The sequence below is a fragment of the Apis laboriosa genome, unplaced genomic scaffold (genome assembly GCF_014066325.1).
Source record: "Apis laboriosa isolate Shangri-la unplaced genomic scaffold, ASM1406632v1 scaffold11_cov152, whole genome shotgun sequence".
In the NCBI taxonomy this organism is placed as follows: domain Eukaryota; kingdom Metazoa; phylum Arthropoda; class Insecta; order Hymenoptera; family Apidae; genus Apis; species Apis laboriosa.
Genome location: NW_025221020.1, coordinates 192,895 through 214,303, shown reverse-complemented (window position 1 = coordinate 214,303; position 21,409 = coordinate 192,895). Strand labels below are relative to the sequence as shown.

At 39.2% G+C, this 21,409-nt stretch overlaps 2 protein-coding genes across 3 annotated transcripts; one reads left to right on the top strand and one right to left on the bottom strand.

Moving 5' to 3' along the window:
- Positions 1-1,184: 1,184 nt before the first annotated feature.
- Positions 1,185-3,089, bottom strand: LOC122717846 (RING finger protein 11). Of its 2 annotated transcripts, XM_043942302.1 has the most exons (3): positions 2,585-3,089; positions 1,826-2,212; positions 1,185-1,607 (listed from the first exon to the last, which is right to left on the bottom strand). In XM_043942302.1, exons 1-2 carry the CDS (start codon positions 2,714-2,716, stop codon positions 1,859-1,861), a joined length of 486 nt encoding a protein of 161 aa, XP_043798237.1. In that variant the 5' UTR covers positions 2,717-3,089; the 3' UTR covers positions 1,185-1,607; positions 1,826-1,858. The 2 variants fall into 2 exon arrangements, with proteins under 2 accessions (XP_043798237.1, XP_043798231.1); XM_043942296.1 differs by lacking the exon at positions 1,185-1,607 and having other exon boundaries at positions 1,648-2,212.
- Positions 3,090-4,308: 1,219 nt separating this feature from the next.
- Positions 4,309-21,399, top strand: LOC122719932. Its single transcript, XM_043946211.1, has 22 exons — positions 4,309-4,902; positions 5,242-5,286; positions 5,366-6,509; positions 6,595-6,958; positions 7,033-7,342; positions 7,438-7,940; positions 8,018-8,307; positions 8,408-8,924; positions 8,999-9,140; positions 9,246-9,419; positions 9,510-10,055; positions 10,147-11,083; positions 11,445-14,457; positions 14,603-14,970; positions 15,038-16,425; positions 17,438-17,622; positions 17,720-17,874; positions 17,979-19,150; positions 19,219-19,430; positions 19,567-20,589; positions 20,680-21,123; positions 21,239-21,399. Exons 1-22 carry the CDS (start codon positions 4,815-4,817, stop codon positions 21,320-21,322), a joined length of 13,104 nt encoding a protein of 4,367 aa, XP_043802146.1. The 5' UTR covers positions 4,309-4,814; the 3' UTR covers positions 21,323-21,399.
- Positions 21,400-21,409: the final 10 nt, after the last annotated feature.

Here is a 21,409-nt window from a genome sequence, read left to right as displayed (position 1 = left end):
AATGTCTCAGGATTACTTTATTTTAATTAATATTTAGCACAAACATATTCTATGATTATTTTTTTCATTATAATTTTATATAACATGAAAATTCTCGTAGAATGAATTTCAATTTACGATCAATTTACGAAATAGAATGAAATTTATTTAATAAATTAAATTATTATTTAATTTCAAATTATTATTTAATAAATAAGGATAGGTATTGTTGAAAAAATCATAAATTGTTACTAAATACTTATATTTGTATTATTATTATTAGATCACTATTTTTATATTTATATTTTGTCAATAAATCACTATTTCACAGCATCACTTTTTTTCCAAACAAATCAATAACATTACACACATGAAGCTCTCGTAAAACATTAAAATATTTTCGTCCAAGTAGGAAATATATGTATGCATATGCGTACGTATATTCTTAAAAGAATATATATACATTTACATTCTTTATATGAAATCGATCGTTGAATTTTTATGTATTGGAAAATTATAATAATTATTATAATTATTATAATAATTTTTTATTATTATTATGAAAATTTTATTTACGAGTTTTAAGTCCATGTGAAAATCTAAGTTGAATAACTTACTCATCGTGCAATTTCTTTGTTCAAAATTTCGATTATATCGAACTTGAATTGAACAACTAAACAATTACGCGAACTCCGTTCTTTCATTTGTAGTTGAAATTGCATTTTGAATTTCAATGATAACATTCACAAAAATTCTAATATGTATATTTTTATGAATATCTTTATAAAAATAAAGAATGACTTTTTTTTCTTATTTGTAGATATCTATTGTGTTATGTATTCATTACTAATAGCAAAGAAAAGAAATGAAAAAACATTAAAAAACAATACATATTTAATTCCATTGAATAAAACTTTGATAATTGCACTGCTTATGATGAAAAATATTAATGCGATAGCACATATAATGCTCGCTATAATCGTAATTATACAAATATACAAATTTTTTCAATGAACTGAAGCTTTTAAATAATTTGAATGTATTGTAATGTATAAAATATATATATAAATGATAAATAATAATATAAATATATAATCATAAGCAGTTTTTGTGTAAAATAATTCGGATTATATGTAAAAAATTCCGAATTCTAATATTTTTGTTTTCCATGTTTTTAAAGAATGATGAAATCAAATTACATTGAAATGAGAAATAATACATTTAAAAAGAATATGATTAATTTTATATATCATAAGATATATTCCGAAAATAGATATCAAATATTTGAAAATGTGAAATTGTTGCAATTATAATTAAAAATGTACATAATGTGACATTTTGTGATGAATATTATTCATGATATTCACAATGCGTATAATTGTCTATAATTACTTGACCAAATCACCAAAGTCAAGTAGCTGCTATTCTTTATTCAACTTAAAGTGTTTTCAGCAAAATCTTACATCTCTTGGTTGCTCCAGTTACTTGAGCATAAAATAGGATACCTTTTGCAGCCATATGAAAGGAAAGCTACTTTAGATTTAGCAGAAAATTAACAACTATGGCGATTGCATTTTGATCGTAAATACACTTTACTTCTTTTTATGATCCACGTGCAGAATATTACCCTGTAAGAGGGAATGATGTCTATATAGAAGAAATTTCTAATTTCTTATAATACAATATTATTATTAGCATGCGAACAGATATATTTGAATACAATGGCAAATTTAGCCATAACAAGAAGAAAATACCCTTTTGCTATTTAGAAGCCATTATATATGATAATAAAATTAATAATCTTTTCCAATTTCTTTGTTTCATCGCGATAATATAGTTTGATTACCGATTAGCTATTTCATTCTCCATCTCCTTGGTGTTAAGTGGTCGGATGATATGAACTAATCAATGCTGCATCTACAGGCTCCATGCATGATGGACAAGTCAAGGAACGCAGCAACCAATCATCGATACATACTGCATGATAAGTATGCATACAAGGTAAATAACGCACTTCCTCTCCCACCTGGAGCTCCATCATACATATCACGCATTCTCCTTTTTTAGTCCCATCATATTCTCTCATAGGCAAATGTTGAATAAGTCCTATGCGTTTTGCTATTCTAACTTGTTGTTCTTCTTCACTACCTGGTCCTAGATTAACACCAATGCCAATTTGTTGAAGATGAAGTTCCCTTGTAAAAACTGGTGCATAAGAAAAGGTTACAGCCTCCTGTGAAATCAAGTATAAGTTTAACTAAGTTCAAAAAATTAAAATACTTTAGCAAAGTAATAAAATTTATTGTTAACTTCTTGAACAATGAAATTTAATTGGATATTGTCAAATATGATAAAATTCATAACAAAAATCAATTATTATGATTAATATGTGTATGTATATATATATATATATATATATATATACACAGATATCTACATATGTATATATATCGTCATATTATTTTTATAAAAAAAAAATGTTTTCATCATAAAAATATAAAAGTAAAATAAAAGAAAAAGGATGAAATACAAATTATAAATATAACAAAGACGAAAGAAGTAAGAAATAAAATTACGATTGATCAAATTAAAGAAAGAAAATTACATTGTTAGGTATCGGAGGTCCAAGGCCTTCTTGTAAAGAACCGCTAGTCAATGTAGGAGGATCAGGATTGTTACTCAGCAAAGTGGTATTGTCCTGTTGACCGCTTCCAGCGCGTTTCAAACAATTTCCCATTTTGAAAGAACGTCAGTTCTAGCTTTGCGTTTCTCGGACAACGTACTTTGGTTCTTTAATCCCAACGTCACGATTAAACGATCACGATAACTTTGACGTGGGATATTTCGAGATCTGTCCCCATCATAAATTGCTTGTTTTTCCGCCGATACACGTAACGAAGTCCGTTTCGATCTTCGAACGGATGACAGTTCGTGTTTCGGGTGAAAATTCGGTATACGAATCTTTACCATCAAAACATCTTCCGTCGTCACATACCCGCACCACAGCTGAGTGCCCGACGCATCCAACGAGACGTAATGAGAAAAAAAAACAGGCCAGTTAGTCACAGGTTGTGAAAAAACACTTTTCACATCCCTCGCGCTACGTTCTTCAAACGTTTAGTACACACCACCGTTTTCATCTTACTGCGTAGAAAGTACTTCATTTTGATTCGTTGTTAGAAGCGTGTCGCATTTTCCAACATCCAATCAGCGAGAAACGATTCCATACAATACAAAGAGTTTGCACAAGTATGATTACATTCTTTTCAAAATACATACGGCAACTAATCTATGATTGGTTTGTTAAAATTCGACATATCGTGAAATCAGTCGTGAAACATAACATGCATTTACGTTGTTTCTTTTAATTTAAATTTCGAAGCGATTCAAAAAATCTTGTCATTATTTTCATATTAGTTTCTACATAACTTTTTAAATATATTTCCTAATTTAAATAAATTAGGAATAATATTTAAATAATTTCGTATTTAAAATATACGATTTATCATTAATCAAATATGGATAATGATTTCAAGAAAATATTTTAACGATAGAATGATTGTATAATACGTATATGAATAGCAAAGTCTAACTGTTATCTATTCATTGGATTAATTTCATAGGATTGTGGATATTTCTTATAAATCGATGTCATCGATTATTTTTTAATTTAAAAATAGTACACAATTTATAAAAATTTAATGTTTATTAGAGAATTTATTATATATAGAAAAATTTATTTATATAAATGATGCAGTTTTGATCTTTTTGACTTTATTTTCATAGATCTTGAACAACTCGTAATTGATCAATTATTTTTCGCGTTTATTTTGTAATGTACAGAAAATTGTCGCCAATGGTTTTTATTATTCTTAAATCGTAATTCTAAGAAATATAATTCAGAAAATATTCGACTTTTGTTCGATCTCTTTTAAAAATTTTTATTTTGGCAGATAATAATCAATATCAATACGATAATTCTAAAATAAATTCTAAAATAAAATAAAATAAAAAAAAAAGAACAAAAAATGTAAAATAATGTTTTCTGAACGAGAAAGTAAAATAATAGAAAAAAGTATAATTACGAGGAACAGTGATCATAATGTAAACAATATTCGTATAGAATATGATGTAAAAATCTTAGATAGACGGAAAGGATCGTTTTCGTGGTTATCTTATCTAGTTATGACCTGTAACCTTTAACAAACACGAAAAATAAGAAGACCTTTGGTACTGATCCTCTCCCCTCTGAAAAGAGTAGCAGCGTAGTTAGTTCGATGTCGTTGTCCATTCGGTCAGCGAAAACGATTGGGGCAGGAAGCACTTACTTAACCGATCTATCGTGTCGTTGTGCTTCCCACCAAACGAGTATCGCAGCGGCCTGTTTTGCACCCCAATTCCGTCCTTAGTTCGATCTTTCCGCTCGATCAGTGATTCCTTGATACAGTCTATATATCTATATATCTTTGATACGGTATACCATCTCATCTTTCATCTTAATCGTTTCAAACTTTATTTCATTATTTTTTTATCAAATTTTTAAAATCATTTGATATCCAAGTTAAAAAACTGAAGGGATCGTGTGAGAGAGTGACAGGAGAGAAAAGAAAAAAGAAGGGAAAAAAGGAGATCGAAATATTCGATCGAGGAATTCAAACATCGGATTTTATTTCGGTCAAAAGTGTTCTAGTGTTGAATCGCGCGTGATCTCATTCCAGTTTGAAAATTACAACGAAAAAAAGATTTTTCGTCACGGATTCAAGGGGATGAAGGGGACGAGCTTATCGATGAACGAATAATCAGATAGATTCATCCCGGCTGCCATAACCAGCGATATGATTTGGAATCAGAAGCCAGGATCGTGGGGCCAAGCCATCATTTTTCTTCTCCCGACGATCTGTTTCATTCTCGGTGCACAATCTGGTAATTTTAATTTTTTACGAGATCAAACGAAATCGAACTTATAGAATAATTTATCGCTTTGTTAATATCGGTCGATTTTTTTATTTTTATTTTTATTTTTTTTTATCATTCGGTTATCTGTGGCGCGTGTTATTCAACTTTTCTTTCCAAGAATTTATATCTTAGAATGTATACGAATATATGCGTATCGGTGCTCTCGTTATCTCGCTAAAGTGCAACAAGTATCTATACCATATATACACACACACACACACACACATATATATATATATATTATATTTCTAAGTAAGAATCATAAAAGGCTTTGTTTAACTCGATGACTCAAAATCTCATTCACAGAAATTGTCAAAGAATCAACGTTGTGCGGCCGAACGAGATGCAAAGGTAAACAATACGTTATCTAAAGATTCTCTAAGAATCTCGGATAAGGAAAAGCTGATCGTTTAAAAAAATATATTTACAGCGACGGGGAGCAAAAAATTCAAATACGAAGAAAACGTGTCGTATTGGTACAGATATTCGGTGGATGTGAGCACGAATTTGGGCAATTCGAACGCGTCGTCGTTGCCAACTTTATCGTCCGATTTCCCCGGCAACGAGTCAACGTTACGACTGGACGCGGATTTGTTGATTCGTTTCAACGGCCCTTGCGAGGGTAGCCTGAGATTCGAGAACACGAGCCTGAGCCACGATCGTCGAAAATACAATCCGGAATTTCCGGACCGGGCCGGCGCGGATTTCAAGGTGAATCTGGAACGTTTCCCGTTGAGATTCACTTTTGACGACGGTCAAATAGACGAGTTATGCCCCGACAAACGGGAACCGATATGGGCGTTAAACTTGAAGAGGGGCGTGCTATCGATGCTGCAAAACACCATGGAGAGATTCGACGTGGATCACCGCGCCAACGAGGTGGACGTGAACGGTGTCTGCGAGACGAGTTACCGCTTCCACGGAGCGAAACGAACCAGTCTGATCGTGAAGAAAACGAAAGATTTGTCGAATTGCGACCACGGGTCGAAATACTTCTCCGTGATCCGTTCCAATTCTTACAAAAGTCCTCGTTCTCGCGCCCCTCGTCATCCTCTTTTCGCGTCTCACGCCGAGTGCGAGTTAACGATCGATCGTAAGATCTACGAGAAGATCGCGTGCAAGGAGTTGCACAGATTGCTGCCGCTGTCGAGCGGCGATACGGGCGCGAGAACCGAGTCCGCGGCCACGCTTCGATTGGTCAAAGAATCGAGAGACGATTACGGTTTCGACGATGGATACGAGGCGAGCGACGAGTACGGGACCGAGCGAGAGGAGGACGAGGAGGTGGAAGAGAGAGAGGAGATTAATAATAGTAAATACGCTCGAGGATCGAATCGCGGGAGAAGAAGCAGCTTGTTGTACGATTATTCGAAAACGCCGAGGACTATGCACGGCGAATTGAGAAGTTCGAGGGATTTGTTAAAGGCGATGTGCAGATTGGGAATAAGCATGGACGAGTTGGAGCAACGATTCTCCGAGATGTTCACAGCGTTTATCCAATCGGCGCGATTTCTCGATTATCCCTCCTTGTCGCAATTGTTCGCCAGAGCCGATGGCATTTGCAAGACCGGCAAGTGAGTAGCGGCCACCTTTATCGATTTTTCACGAAATCATCATCTTGCATATTTTTCTCGATTTTTCTTATATATTCCTTTTCAGGAAACACATCGTGAACGCGTTGCCATTCATCGGTAGCAACGCTGCACTGAACGTGATGAGAGATTTGATGATAAAACGATACGTGGATCAAACGACGATCGATAATTGGATAATTGCGTTCGCGTTCATCCCGCAACCGGATCGAAACACGATCAATATATTATCGCCTCTTCTCGAGCTTCGCCAATTTTCGGAAACTCAATTCATATTGAGTTATTCAGCTACGATATACGCTTTTTGCTCCAACCAAGGTGTGCAACGTTGCGTCAACGTCGAACAAGTGACGCGATTTCTCTCGCATTTGGAGCAAAAACTCGAGAAGGGTTGTGCACCTCGAAAGCATTCGTTTTCTACGATCAAGGAGGTACGTTTCGAGAGTAAGTAAAGCTCGAGAAACGTTTCGATTGTTTTTTCTTCTTTTTACTTTTGATTTTATAGACATTAGAGGCGTTGAAAGCGATTGGAAATATGGGTTTGGAGACGGAGAGATTGTCAAAATTATTGAAAGAGTGTATAGACGATGTGGGAGGATTTCTGCCGATGGAGGTTCGCGTAGCGAGTATCGATGCCCATCGTAGAATGCCATCTTGCGAGAGAACGCGAGACCTTTACTTTCTGAATTACTATCGAAATTTTACTTTGGATACTGAATTACGCATTGCATCTTACTTGCAAGTGATGCGTTGTCCCGATTATAACGTCGTGAAAACGATCAAACACACTTTGAAGTTGGAGGAGATTAATCAAGGTATTTTTCTTTCCTAATTTTTTTTTTTCCTTATCGAAATCGATGTTAAAAAATTCACGTTACATTATACGATTCTCGAATCTCTTTGCCCACAGTCGGTACATTCGTTTGGAGTCATTTAACCAATATTTACAATTCCGCTTCGCCGACCAAAGTGGAAATTCAAAGTCTGTTGACGGATCGGGATCTCGACGACAAGTTCAACAATGACAGAAGAAAGTTTTCGCGAAATTACGATGGTTCCTTCTTTTCCGAAGAGTACAATTTCGGCGCCAATTACCAAGGGAATCTTATCTTCTCTCCTAAATCCTACATACCTAGATCAGTTACGTTTAACCTGACTTTCGATCTGTTTGGCGAATCTGTAAACGTTGTTGAAGTGACGACTAGACTCGAAGGACTTGAATATTACGCGGAGAAATTTTTCGGCCCCGATGGACCGTACAGTAACGAGAAAGTATCGAGTTTCTTTCTTCAATTATTCCGAAGCTTCAGAGCAGCCCCTGAACAGGAAGAGGATTATTGGAAACGTGTGAAACGGATACCGAACGTTATCGACAATAATTTCAACCAGCCAAGAATCAGTCTTACTTACAAGGTGAGAAAAAGAAACATTTGACGATCGTTCGACGAGGCGTCATATCCGTCGTACGATAATTTTTCGCTTTCGTGCAGGTGTTCGGGAATGATTTGAAATATTCGACGTTGAACGGCGATCGTGAAATTAGAGAAGCTTTGATACACTTGAATCCATGGGAGAAGTTTAAACAAATCATTTCTGGGAAAGAAATTCACCACGAAATAATGTTCTTGGATTTCACTTACGTGGTTCCAATGACGACGGGGCTACCGGTACGTTTGGATCTTGCTGGCTCTGCGGCGTGCAATTTCAAGATGTCAGGATTATTGGATACCAGAGCGATCTCCAAGGCGGAAATCGAATTTATCAGCAATGTGGCACCTAGGTATGATTACGAATATTTACGAATATCTAACACGTGCATAATACTTATCGACCGATCATGTTTACGTGTTTGATTACTTTTTTCCTCTATATGTGTGCAGCATAAACGTTGACACGACCGGTAGCATGACCGTGGACGCTTTTTACAAAACGGCCGGAACTAAATTGCGGACAAACTTGTACTCCTCGGGTGCGGTTCAAATCCACCTAGAGGTAAAGGGAGTACGCTCGATCAAACTCAGTTTAGGCCTACCGAATAAAAGGACGGAAATGTTCTCGATCGCCACCGATATTCTTTTGACGAGAGGTAACGGGGCCGAACACGAGGAAAAACCGCTCGGAGTACTAATCGCTGGCCAGCACAGCAACGATCGAAGTTTGACGCGACCCATGTCCCTGCCAAAAAACGTGATCGCCAACACGAGTTGCACTTGGGCCGCTCTTGACAGATTAGTAGGATTGAAGCTGTGCCTCGATTATCAATTATCGAACGTAACCAAAAATCCTAACGCGCCTTACTTTATTTTGAACGGCCCCACACTTTTCAAGATTGCCTTGATCAAAGCTGACCCGACTGCCAAAAATTATTTCTTCAAGTATACGTGGGAGAAGAACAAGGTATCCTCCTCTCCTTTTTTTTTTTTCTTCTATTCGAACAAAGCTTTAACATTTCTCCCTCGTTTCCATCCTAGGATGAAAATACTTTTAAAATCGCATACGATACGTCTGGATCGCAAGTGAACAGGGAATTAAGCGCGATGATTTCCTTCGATGCAAAAACTCACAATGTTACCGTTTTATTGCGATCCGCTGGAAATTCTCTGGTGGCGGAAGGTAATTATGCTTCTTCGCAATAACGAAGAGAATAACGAAAATTATTCGTTTCCATCCGATTAGATACTCGATACGAATTATTTATAATATAATTTTTGTTTTTAGGTACTTACAAGAGCACGGAAAACGAGACGGTTGTGGATATTGGTTTTGATATAAATGGTACCAAGCATCTGGACGCGAGTTTGGGTTACGCGATTAAAAGATTTCACTACGGATACACGTTTGCCCCTCAAATGCATCTGATAGTGAACAATGAACTGATCGCCGCTCTCCAAGGTTCATCTCTATATATTTTTCCTCTTTTTCTCGATTCGATCAATTTCGAAAAGTCGAGAAAACAATTTTCAATGATATTGTTTGTTGAAGGTACGATTCGAAATGCTTCGAAAAATAACGTTTCCCAATGCAACGTGGATCTGACGTTTCAAACGAAAAAGGTGTGGAGCAAGCTGGTAGGTTACATCGCTCGCAGAAACATAAGCTTGACCAGCGTCTTCAACTTGGAATATCAGTTGCAAACAATGGCTAAGAAGGAAACCGTTCGCCTCGAGCTATCGTCCTCGAATCGCTCCTCGAAAACTTTGACGCATAAAACGATCGATCTAAAGTTACATTCCACCGCGTATCCACAATTAAATACAGTGATAATCGCCTGGTACCAGCAAGCGCTCGGCCACCTCGAGTTGCACGCGGAAGTAAATTCGAGTCCTTATCTTATGGACGATCGTCACAAACTTACCGCCCAATTGATCATTTTTTATTCGAAGACGTATTTTCAAAACCAAGACACGAAAGTGAGCGCGTTAATCGCCATAACGAAACCTATTCAAAAATTGGACGTCAAAGTGAAAGTTAATCACTACGCTATGGGGCCAGAGTCGAAAACGAGCTTCTTGATAGGATACGCACCAGGTCGGTTCCAACCATCCTTCTCGATCCATCTCTGCTCGATTCACATTCATAATTTCTCCCTGTTCAATATTTTTTTTTTTTTTTTTTTTAGGAAAAGAGATCAGTTTAACGGTGAACTTGTTGATGCCACGTGGCCTAACGTTCGCTGTGGAGGGCCACGCGAACTTGACGATCCCAAACTTCAATTCGATGCTGGTCGACGTACGAATCACGGAGAGATCGAAGCGAATGTACGAGCTTGATCTTTCGGGAACTTGGTTCAACGGGCACAACGTGACGGCGCGGGGCACATATTCGGATAGATCGGTGGCAACCGTGGTTAGCCACAGTTTAAAACTCGTCTTGAAATCCCCTAGTTTCATCAACGACATTCTCGTCCATTGCAAATTGTATCGAAATTACAGCGACATCAGGGTCGATTTGCGGGTGGAGCAGGTGGATCGGGATAAGTACGCGTTCGTCTTAAATCACACGGTGGCGTCGCCGACAAACTTGATATCGTACGTGGAGGGAAGGTACAAGGGGAGCGTGTACTCGGTGACGACAGACGTGAACACCGAGCGAGAGATTCGAATGGAGATACACTTGGACAAGTGGCGAGACGTCCATCTCGCGTTGACAGGTATCAACGAGAGAAACGAGAAAGGATTCGGAGCGGAAGTGAAATGGGACGCGAATCGTGACCCCGCGTTGAAGCTCGCCCTGTTCTCCTCCTTAAATTGGCAAACGATTCAATTGCTAGCGGTTAATAATCCCTCCAACTTGGAGGAACAATTAATCGAGAGAAACGTCAGCGGTATAGCCACCCTCACGTATCCGGGCCGCTTCGTTGTTTGCTCGTGTCAGGTAACGGCGCGCGGTTATTACGATTACGTCGTAGACGCCTCCCTCGATTGGAATCCGGAACAAACGATCAAATTATTTATCGCGACGGAATACAAGGTGAACGAGATGATCAGCTTTACCAGTTTGGAGACACGATTGGTCACACCGTTTGAAAATTGGAAAAAAACTGCTTTAAACGCTAGGCAAGTAACTGGAAATTTTATTCCATTAATTTCTGTGTATTTTCCCTATGATGAATTATGTATTACGTCATTATTACGTATGTCAGTGATGGGCGTAAAATTTAATAGCCACTTCGATGATTTATCTTTTATTTTATTAATAACAGTAATAATAATTGCAAATAATTGTAATGGCAAACGAGATTATATAAGAAGCGGATCGATTGTAATAATAAGGAATAAATCGTTATTTAAGCATTTTAATAAATAATTAGTTGAAATAAAGTTACTTTTTCAACGGGTCCAAACGGTTTTAATGTTTAATTCTGATACATGTGTATAAGACATGTATATAAGTTGATCGATTCGTATCGTTTTGCAGGTATACGAAGGAACAGAATCGGATAAAAGTGAGTAGCAGCGCGTATTGGAAGGATTCGCAACGTTTGATCGCGGAGTTGGATGGAAGTGCGGAAAAACACGACGATGTTAGAGAGTGGAGAATCAATTATGGGTTAAACAGTTCGGTACAATTTATTCCGTCCACTATCGTCAACATAACCCACAAAATAGTCAATTCGGAAATCGCCGACACTCGTTTATTGGTGAAATATCATCTGGATAAAGTTATCAACGCTTGGAGTATTTGGTATTTGGACAAAGAATCGGAGAATGTTTTCAACTTGACCGGCAATTTGCATTTCGAATCGCCGATAACTCGTTACAAGATGACCGACATGAAATGCCAATTGCAAGTGTTGCAGGATTGGAAGTTCTTAGGGGCGGCTAATTTGAATCTGGACAAGAAAATTTATAGCGGAAGATTGGTCGGCGATTTGCATCTTTTGAAGGAATCCATGGTGGAATTCAACGTCACCACTCCTTTGGAAAAGTTCTCTCTCGTGCGTGGAAGATTCGGCCTCTCGGAGAAGAATAAACACGTGGTCGCGGAGATAGTGACACCTGTCGGCGATATCGGTTTCGAAGCACTCTGTCAATTCTTCACGCCGAATCACGATTTTAATGTTAAACTATTGCTCGCAACTCCGTTGGAAATGATTCGCAGGTTACTCATGATCGCCAAGTTGAACGAGCGAGAGGCTGATTTTCGTGTCGGGTATAACCGCATGGTCGGTGGGTTTCAAGGAATTTGGCATTATCACAATATCACTGATTTTCATTACAGATACGTATTATTTACGCCACTCGATGGTTTCGAGGAGAGCGGAATCGTTGCCAAATTGATCGCGATAAACACTCAAGATAATTATTTTGACATCGATACGGAATTCTCTTTAAGATTGTCCGATAAAAAATTGGGCGAGACGAAATTCGGTGCGAGAGCCAAAGCTGGTCCAAAACCTGCACCAGTCACTATATCGATTAAATCTCCGATTATCGCGGAGAACAATCGCACGAAAATTGGAGAATCGAGAGAAACGCAGGATTACTCGCAGGAACGTGGCAATAACAGGGAGATGACTGAAGGAAAAAAAGATACGATCGAAGAGGAGGAGTTAGAAGAAATCATGGAAGAGGAAGAAGAAGAAGCTAACCTTCATTGGCACGCGGAAATCGATGTTTGTCTCGCGATCGTCGAACCTATCGAAGGAGAACTGGATATCGATAAAGAAGGATCGACTTACAAGGTTGCCGGATCTTTGCGATACTTCGATAAAAAGATTCTATTGGACGATACATTCTGGATGGAGGATCTCTTCAATATTAAAAACGAATTGAACGTGATCGTTCCGTTCAAGTTCGTTAACGAGATCGTTTGCGTAAATTCGTTCATCGTTGATCTAGAAACGAACGATTATAAAATGGAAGTGATCGTAAATGTGCGGCAAAATACGACTTGGTACGAGACCGGATTGTTCGTGATTTACGCGTATCGTGAGAACGAATCGGACGACTCTCACATGCACGCGTTACAATTGAATTTGAAAACTCCTCTGGAATCTATAAAATTCATTCGCACGAGTACCAGTCTGGACATCGATGAGAACATTTACAAGGCAAAACTCGATATTCGCGCGCCGAATAGCACGATCGATTTGTTCGGAACTCTCGAATCGGAAGAAACTTTAACGGATACGACTCTCGTTATCGAAATCGATACACCATTGCTCAAGTTACCGAAATCCACTGTGACCGCTAAACGCGAATTTACCGTGAAAGAGAAATACGCGAAAGTGACTTGTGAAGTAGCCGAACCTATCTCCTTTTTCTTCCAATCGAACTGGTACGCGACGGAAGATCATATCAAAGCTCTTGTGGCTTTCAAATCTTGGATAGAGTTATTGAAAAACATCGAGATCCAGCTTTCTTATTCGAACACGATCGCGAGCAACGGTACCGCGAATTTGAACATTTTAGCGAAACATTTGCTCCATCACCAATACAAATTATCGGGAAATTATAGCAAAGATGGTACTGTGAAAGTTGAGATGTACACTCCTGTCTCGAGCAATAAGCCACATTTCGAGTTTCACGGCGAAACCGCGAAAATGGTTTCAAACGATTCAAAAGTGCGCGCGTTTAATGGCCAATTGCGTAATCGCGTAACAATGGAAACGCGTAGTGTTTCTGGTACCTTTGAATCGACGGAAAATGGTTGTTTGCGCGCTTTTAATGTGACAGTGTGGCCAAAGGAAGGTGAAATCAATAACAAAAACGTGTTACGCGTGGAAATGAAAAGAGAAGAGCACGGACTGAAAGTTGATTTGATAGGTTATGTGATAAACGGATCGATCGATGCAAAATTGATCGATTCTTTGAATTGGGACGTAAGAGTCGATGCGAATTTTCTTAAATCGTCAGGCGAGAAAAATCGAATTGGGTTAATCGCTTTTACGAAGATCGAGAAGAACGGTAACACGACGTTGTACGTTAACGCTGAAACACCATTGGCCGAGATTCGAAACGTGAGTTTGGAGGGAAGCGTGTTAACGTCGAACAATAGCGGTGACGTTCGGATAATTAATTGGTTGAACGAGCAATGTCGATACGTAACCGTTCAATGGAAATTGTTATACATAGAGGATTTATTAGGAAGAGTATTGATCGGACATCAAGGATCGAGAAAGGCAGAGGACAAAATCGTCGACACCCGATTATTTTTCAAGAATCCTCGTCACGCGTTCAGGAACGTGGACGTTGGTTTTGATTTGGACGTCGATCGCGAGAAATGGAAATTCGCGGCAAACGCGACGATCGGGTTCCGTAATCACGAGAATATCGACGGAGTGTTCACCGTTAGATTACCACCTCCCAACAACGACGATCATCGTCTTCTCGTTAGCTATCACGGCAACCAAGGTGTCAAAGATGCGTCTTACGTGATCGGCTACAACGCTTTGCGCGCCAAAGTCAACTACGCTTCTGATGGCTCGGTACGTTCTAGTATGTGCGTATGTGTGTGCGTATGTGTGTGTGATCAAACGCATTTTCACGATTTAAATTTTATCCTTTTCATATTTGGTCGGTACGGTAGATCGGGTGTGATAATCAAATGGTAATAACGATATGTCTGTGCAGATACACATGAATACGGGAGACATCAACGGACATATTCGAGCCTCCTGGGGAATATTACCCGTTCAATCCGTGAATAACGTGTTCAATTTAAGCTTCGACAATAAAGAGATCGAACTGAAATATTCGCTGTACACTCCGAAATTCCAACAACAAGAAACATTAGTTTTCTTGTTCGATTATAACGCTATGGACCAGTCGAGCGACAAACGGGCGATAAATGCCAAACTGTATTATCCAGCGAGCACGCGTATCGCCTCGGCAAACGTATCGTACGAAAGTTTGATGAACGTGAACGGGACCATCGATTCCATCTTACCTCTGGTCAACGTTTCGCAGTTAGGCTGTCAATTCATCGTGTTCACCACTCTGTAAGTGAGAATCTTTTTACGTTTATTCGTTTCGATCGTAAACGATATATTAATATGCGTGTTGCAGGCAACGAAACAGAAGATACGCGAAAGTGTATTGGCCGCAAAACGTCGCGATCCTCGACTCCGATTACAATTATCGGAGCGAAAAATTGAATTCGGATCTCGAAGGAATATTGCACGCGGAAATTCCTTTGAACACGCGCCATGTCGGTCATTTGACGTACGGTTACAAGAAACGGCCGCAAACGACCACCGGTTATTCCAAATTAACGTACAACGGGAATAACGTTCTTCACGGTCGATACAATTCGACGAGCGTGTCGAGGGCCGGTTTCGAGAAAGATCATACGCAAATCATGATCGAGAACTCGTACAAACCGATAGGCATCGTTTATATAAATAAGTACGAGTACAGCGCAGGGAACGAAGGTACGAATTATCCGACCGTGGAATTCAAACACGTCAACTTGTACCGATTGGATAACGAAACGGCGTTCAACGTGGTGGGCGAATCGTGGATCAGAACGACTCACACCGGCCAAGATATCCGTTTGAAGGCGATACACTCGAACAAGACCGTGCAATTGAAGACCGAGTATCAAGTTTTACCGGGTGAATTCGAGCAAACCAGCTGGTTCAGTCTTGCCCCTGACGTTTGGATATCCTATTCCATAAACATTTTGAACAAAACGACCGAGGACGTGGAGAATCAATTTCTCGTTTTAAACGTCTCTTATCCCCGAAGAAATTTCAGTCTCGATGGTTTTTATTGGATCAACAGCGAGAAACTCGAGTCCGAGTTGAAACTCGACTGGGACAAAGAAACGGAAAGGCCTAAAACCGTCGGTGCGTTGTTCAACTGGAGGAAACTGTCATCGGCCGATAAGAACGACGTGCATCAGCGAGCCAGTTTCGCTTTGAGGCATCCCAGCTTTTCGAGGCAGGCCTCTTTGACAGGCGAGCTAGCGAAAATTAATTCCAAAGATTCGATCAATTTTACCCTCACGGCCGATTACTCCACCGACCCGAGCAAATTGTTCGTGCTGTCCGCGACGTTGAAAAACGAGAGTGATTTACCGATTTTCAACAGATACTCCTATCGGATAAGGGGTAAGCATCCAAGCACGAGATTCGATTTGAACGTGCATGGATTCGTATTCAAATCTAACAACACGTTATTCGTGATCCAGAACGATGGAAATTACAAACGTAACTTTTTAACCGGAGATACCGGAAAATTAAACGCGAGGCTCGATTTAGTTCGCGACGAATTGGTTTTCCAACGAGAGCATAACGAAGCTGTCAAATACTTGAATATTCGGTATTATTCGTTCGATGGTCGATACGTCGTTAACGGAAGTGTCGCGAATACGCCAAATTTGAACGCCACCGGCGCCATTTTCCTCGATCCGGGTGAAAAATTAACATGGATGATGGTCAACTATACTCCAGGTCAGTATATCGATAATTGGTCTTTCGATAATATTAACTCTTTGCGCTCCAACGGTGACTCTCAACGGCACTACTTGGATCGATGCGGCAATTTGAACGGCGACAATATTTATTTATGCGATTTAAGATTTTTTTAGAATATCGCTTCATAAATAAGTTCCTAACCTCTTTACGTATAATCTTGTGAGGTGTAGAATAATGTATTGTTAAATGGGTAGATTTTTTATCTCAAGTTAGACCGTGATCGCGAGTCGAACGACATCTTTCGTCGTTCAATAGAAATAGAAATATTATTTTCAAAGTTTTTGAGAATTGTAAGCATGGAATACGGTAATGAAATTAATTGAAGCGAAGATTAGTTTGATTTTTCGTTATTGAATGACAAAATTACTTTTATTCGTAAAGAAATTAACGATAAAGAGAGTAATGATGAACATGGAGATGAAATAAGAGGTATAAGAAGCGAAAAATAAGAATAATAGATAGTGAAACCAATCAAGTGAAGATATCGCGGAAGATACAGAAAATTCCAAATGGATAACACGCATAGAATCGGAAAATATATCGCGAAGAATACAATTCGTGAAAAATTTATAGAAAATATCTTCGAATATTAATGAACCATTAGATTTTTTAAAACTATTTTTTACTGATGAATTTATTAATGAAATAGTGCGCGAAATAATTATGCGATAAAAAAGTTAGAAAGAAAAATACTTGCCCCGACAAACCGAGGATGCGTCTTGATAATTGCTTCATAAAACAATCCTACAAAACAACAATATAGATTTTTAATATTCGATAAATTTAGTTTCTTTATATAAGACACATAAAATATTAAAATATAAAAGTTTTGTGCGTTAATTTGCGCGTGAAATCATTATAAATTAGCTGTAAGAAATTCCACCGAACGCGCGGATCCGAATCTGGAGCGAAACAGGCCTGGAGTGCAAAGGGTTAATTGTTGTCCATATTAATTATCGTTCATTAATTCACTCATAAAAATCGACAGATGCCGTGGAAAGTTTACGAATGTACGGCAGAATTCCCGATGCTCGGAACGCTGTGTTCAACATTTGGAGAACGTACGAGGATGACTTAACCGTATCCGATGTCTCTTTTTACTTGAAACTCAATCATTCCCGACTCGTAACGTCCACGCTGCGCTGGAGACCCGAGCTCAAGACCGATATCGTTGTTCGTGATCTTCCTTTTTTTTCTTTCCTCTTTCCCTTTTTCTTCACTTCGATAAAAAGGTTGAAAAGATTCCAAGTTTTTTTTTTTTTCGTTGCAGGCTCTCGTGAAAGGAACGGTCATAGACGCTTACGACGGTATAAACAACGATATCTATTACTGGAAGCAATATGTAAAAAGCGAAACAGCGAGTATAGTTTCCGACGTGTGGGACGACGCTCAACAAGATCTTCAAGAATTTCTCCAAGATTGGAAGTGAGTATAATTTTAACTATTTTACTATTAATTTGTTATTTATTGAAATATTAAATCCAATTGATTTATATCGAGCGATGATAACGTTTCTGTGTGTATCGCAGCAATCTGAACGAGCTTCGCACGGATTTGGAAGAGTTGAAGATTTATTTGAACGACTCCTACAACGCGAATGACTTTTACATCAAGGATATCGTACATTTCGGAATATACGTGATCGACGAGTTGTCGTTACGAAGTCACATAGAATCCTTGCCAAGCATTTTGAACGAAATATGGGAGATAATGGGCGAATCCGGGCAAGCTATTAGGAACTCGTTGCTCTGGGTGATAGAAACGATCAAAAACACGTTCAACAAAATTCCCGAGTTCGTCACCGCTATTCTAAGAGGCGACATGATATCAGAATTGGCCACAATAATCGACAAGATGCTCGAAAGGTACGACAAGTTCGTGAAGGATCTTCACGTGTCGTTCATCAAATACATAGGGAATCTATGGGAGCGGATGTCTCAGTCGATCTCTCAACAATGGAATCATTTCTTACTGCTCGTGGAACCGCTTTTCATCAGATTTATTCACTATCTGGAGACAGTCGTCTGGAAGGCGAGCAAAGAAGTTGTCGATTTTCTTTACGATCGAAGGAACGATCTCATCGCCTCCCCCTATTTCGACCGTTTCAGTAATCTCACTCAAGACATCGACAAGTTTTATAGAGACATCAAAGTGAACGACATCGTGACCAACGTTCAAAAATATTCAGCTTTGACGATACGATTCTTAAAGGATAGATATTTCACCTTCGTCCCCTTTGGAAAAGAATTGAAGGGAGTTGTTGACGAGATAGTGTCCGAATTGAAGGAATTGCAAAAATTGCCGTCTATACGGTACAGTTTAGAAAAGATGCAACAGATATACGAAAGGGCGTACGACGTTTACGTTTATTTCGAGGTACAGGTGAAAATCGAAAACGCGATTCGACTAATTCACATGAAGTTAATGGATGTAAGCCAGACAGCTCTGCAGGCCGAGAACAGGTACAGGGAAGCGAAAACAAAGTTCATCTTCGACCCTAGACAGGGTTTGATGTGTTTGGAACAAAAACTTCCCATGTCGTGGCATGCGTTCAATCAAACACCAGAGTTTCACGAGATTCCTGAGATCAGAGCTATTTCCGACGCGAAATCGTACTTCACTTTCTCCGATGTGTCCTTCTGGAGTCTCTATCGGTACAAACCGTACATGGATCCGTTTAACTGGCTACCGCCGTTCAGAGGTAAGGTGATCACCCTTGCCTTTTACCAATTTTCAATTTTCAATTTTCAATTTTCAATTTCGTTTCAGCCCAAGCGATGATCATCGGCTTGCAACACTTCATCACTTTCGACGGCCGTCACACGGACTTCGTCGGTTCTTGCACATACTTGTTGGCTCGTGATTTCGTGCGAAATACCTTTGCCATTCTTGTCGAGTATCAGCAACGATCCGATCGAATCACGCGCAAGATCGTTGTCTTGCTTGGGAAAGACGCTCTCGAAATAGATTTTTTCAACGACGTTAGTACATATAGTTCGATTAATATATATATATATATAAAACTATTTTAATCCCACGTTGTGACGTAAATTCGACGAATTCCAATTCCAATTCTTCTCCTTCTCGTTTATTACAATTAACGTTGTATTTTTGCAGAGCATCAAACTTGCAAACTCGGAAAAATCGCCCGGTGAAGCGAAGAATCTCGTGCTTCCGATCCAACTGGAAAATGGGACTACGTACGTTTATCAGGCTGAAAACGTGGTTACCGTGGAACGTAGGCAAAATCAATTTCGACTCGAGTGCAATTTAAAATTCGATTTGTGCACGCTAGAGTTGTCCGGTTGGTATCACGGAAAAACCGCTGGTATTCTTGGAACGATGAATTACGAACCGATGGATGACATGACAGCGTCTGATGGAGTCGTGACGAAGAACGTGACGGCATTCGGCGAAAGTTGGTCGATCGATCGGGAAGATTGTCCCGCCGGAAAGACGAAAACTGAAATCAAATCGGGAGACGACTCGACGATCTTGGAGTTTTGCGATACTTTGTTCGCGAACAAAAGTTCGGAGTTCGTCAGCTGCTTCGACGTGATCAAACCGAAGGAATACTCAAAAATGTGCGTCACGAGCAAAGGTATATCGGAAGCTTGTACCGTGGCGTTATCTTACATGCAGATTTGCATGTTCCACGACACGTATCTCAGAATACCGGATGTGTGCAGCAATTGCAGCATGGTGGACGGTAATCAAGTGGCAGAGGGGCAATTCGTGAAATTGGAAGGTGATCGGGTACCCAGCTCGACCGACGTGGTGTTCATCGTTGAGGGCAAAGAGTGTAATCGGGGCGTGAAGGGGAATCGTAGTATCGATCATTTGGTCGCGCAGTTGAACAAAGAGTTGAAGGATCAAGGTTTGACGGATAATCGTTGGTCTTTGGTCACCTTCGGTGCGGACGGTGTCTTCGATCGTCCGAGGAGTGTAGTTTTCGACGGGCAAATATTTACCAAGAACGTGGCCCGATTTACCGACTTTTTCGATCACGTGCCCGTTGGCAATGGGAATCGCGATATTTTTGCGGCAATCGCTTTCGCTTCGAAACTCGTGTTCCGTGCCGGTGTATCGAAGACCTTCATTCTAATGCCTTGCTCGCATTGCGAGCCGGAAAATCAAATGGTATGAAATTTGACCACCATATTTGTTAGTTTAACCTCCCCTCTTTTCTCTTATCGTTGAGGAATTTTTTTTTTTTTTTTCCACTTCCAGCTGGACTATTCGGTGGTACACGAAGTATTATTGGAACACGATATCACCCTTCACATATTGATGGACGGTGATTTTGAATTCGAAAAAGAGAGATTGAATAAGATCTTTTACGGATTGGATGCGACGAAATCGTATACGAAGAAGGATACCAGAACGTTAACCGGGGACACCGATTTACGAAGGCAAGTGAAACTTCCAAAAACCGCGCTCGGCTACTGTACACCTTTATCTTTGGAGATCAATGGAACCATATTCAGCGGTGATAAATTACGCTTCGATAAATTAGCTTCGATTAAGAAATTCGCCAGCGTTTTCTCCAAGAGAGTAGCCTTGACCGCGCATCCTAATCCTTGTCAAAACTGTGAATGCACTGCCGATAATAATGGTGTCACACGAATGGAATGTATCCCCTGCATATATCCAACTCCGATTTCCGTCGACTATGTGAGTTCTTTTTTTTCGAATCATGTATTTCTCTATTAGGCAATTATTTTTACATCTGATGATGTACATTTCGATTCGCACATTTTTCTTTTTTTTTTTTTTTTTTTTTTTTTAGGAAATGTTCAATCTCAACGATTCGTTGGCATCTCTACAACCATTGAACATCGATTACGGTCAAATTGATATCGATGACACCTGAGGAATCACGAAAATGGATGGATAAATGTAGCATTCCTTCTTTGTTTTTTTTTGTTTTTTTTTTTTTTTTTTTTTTTTTTTTTTTTTT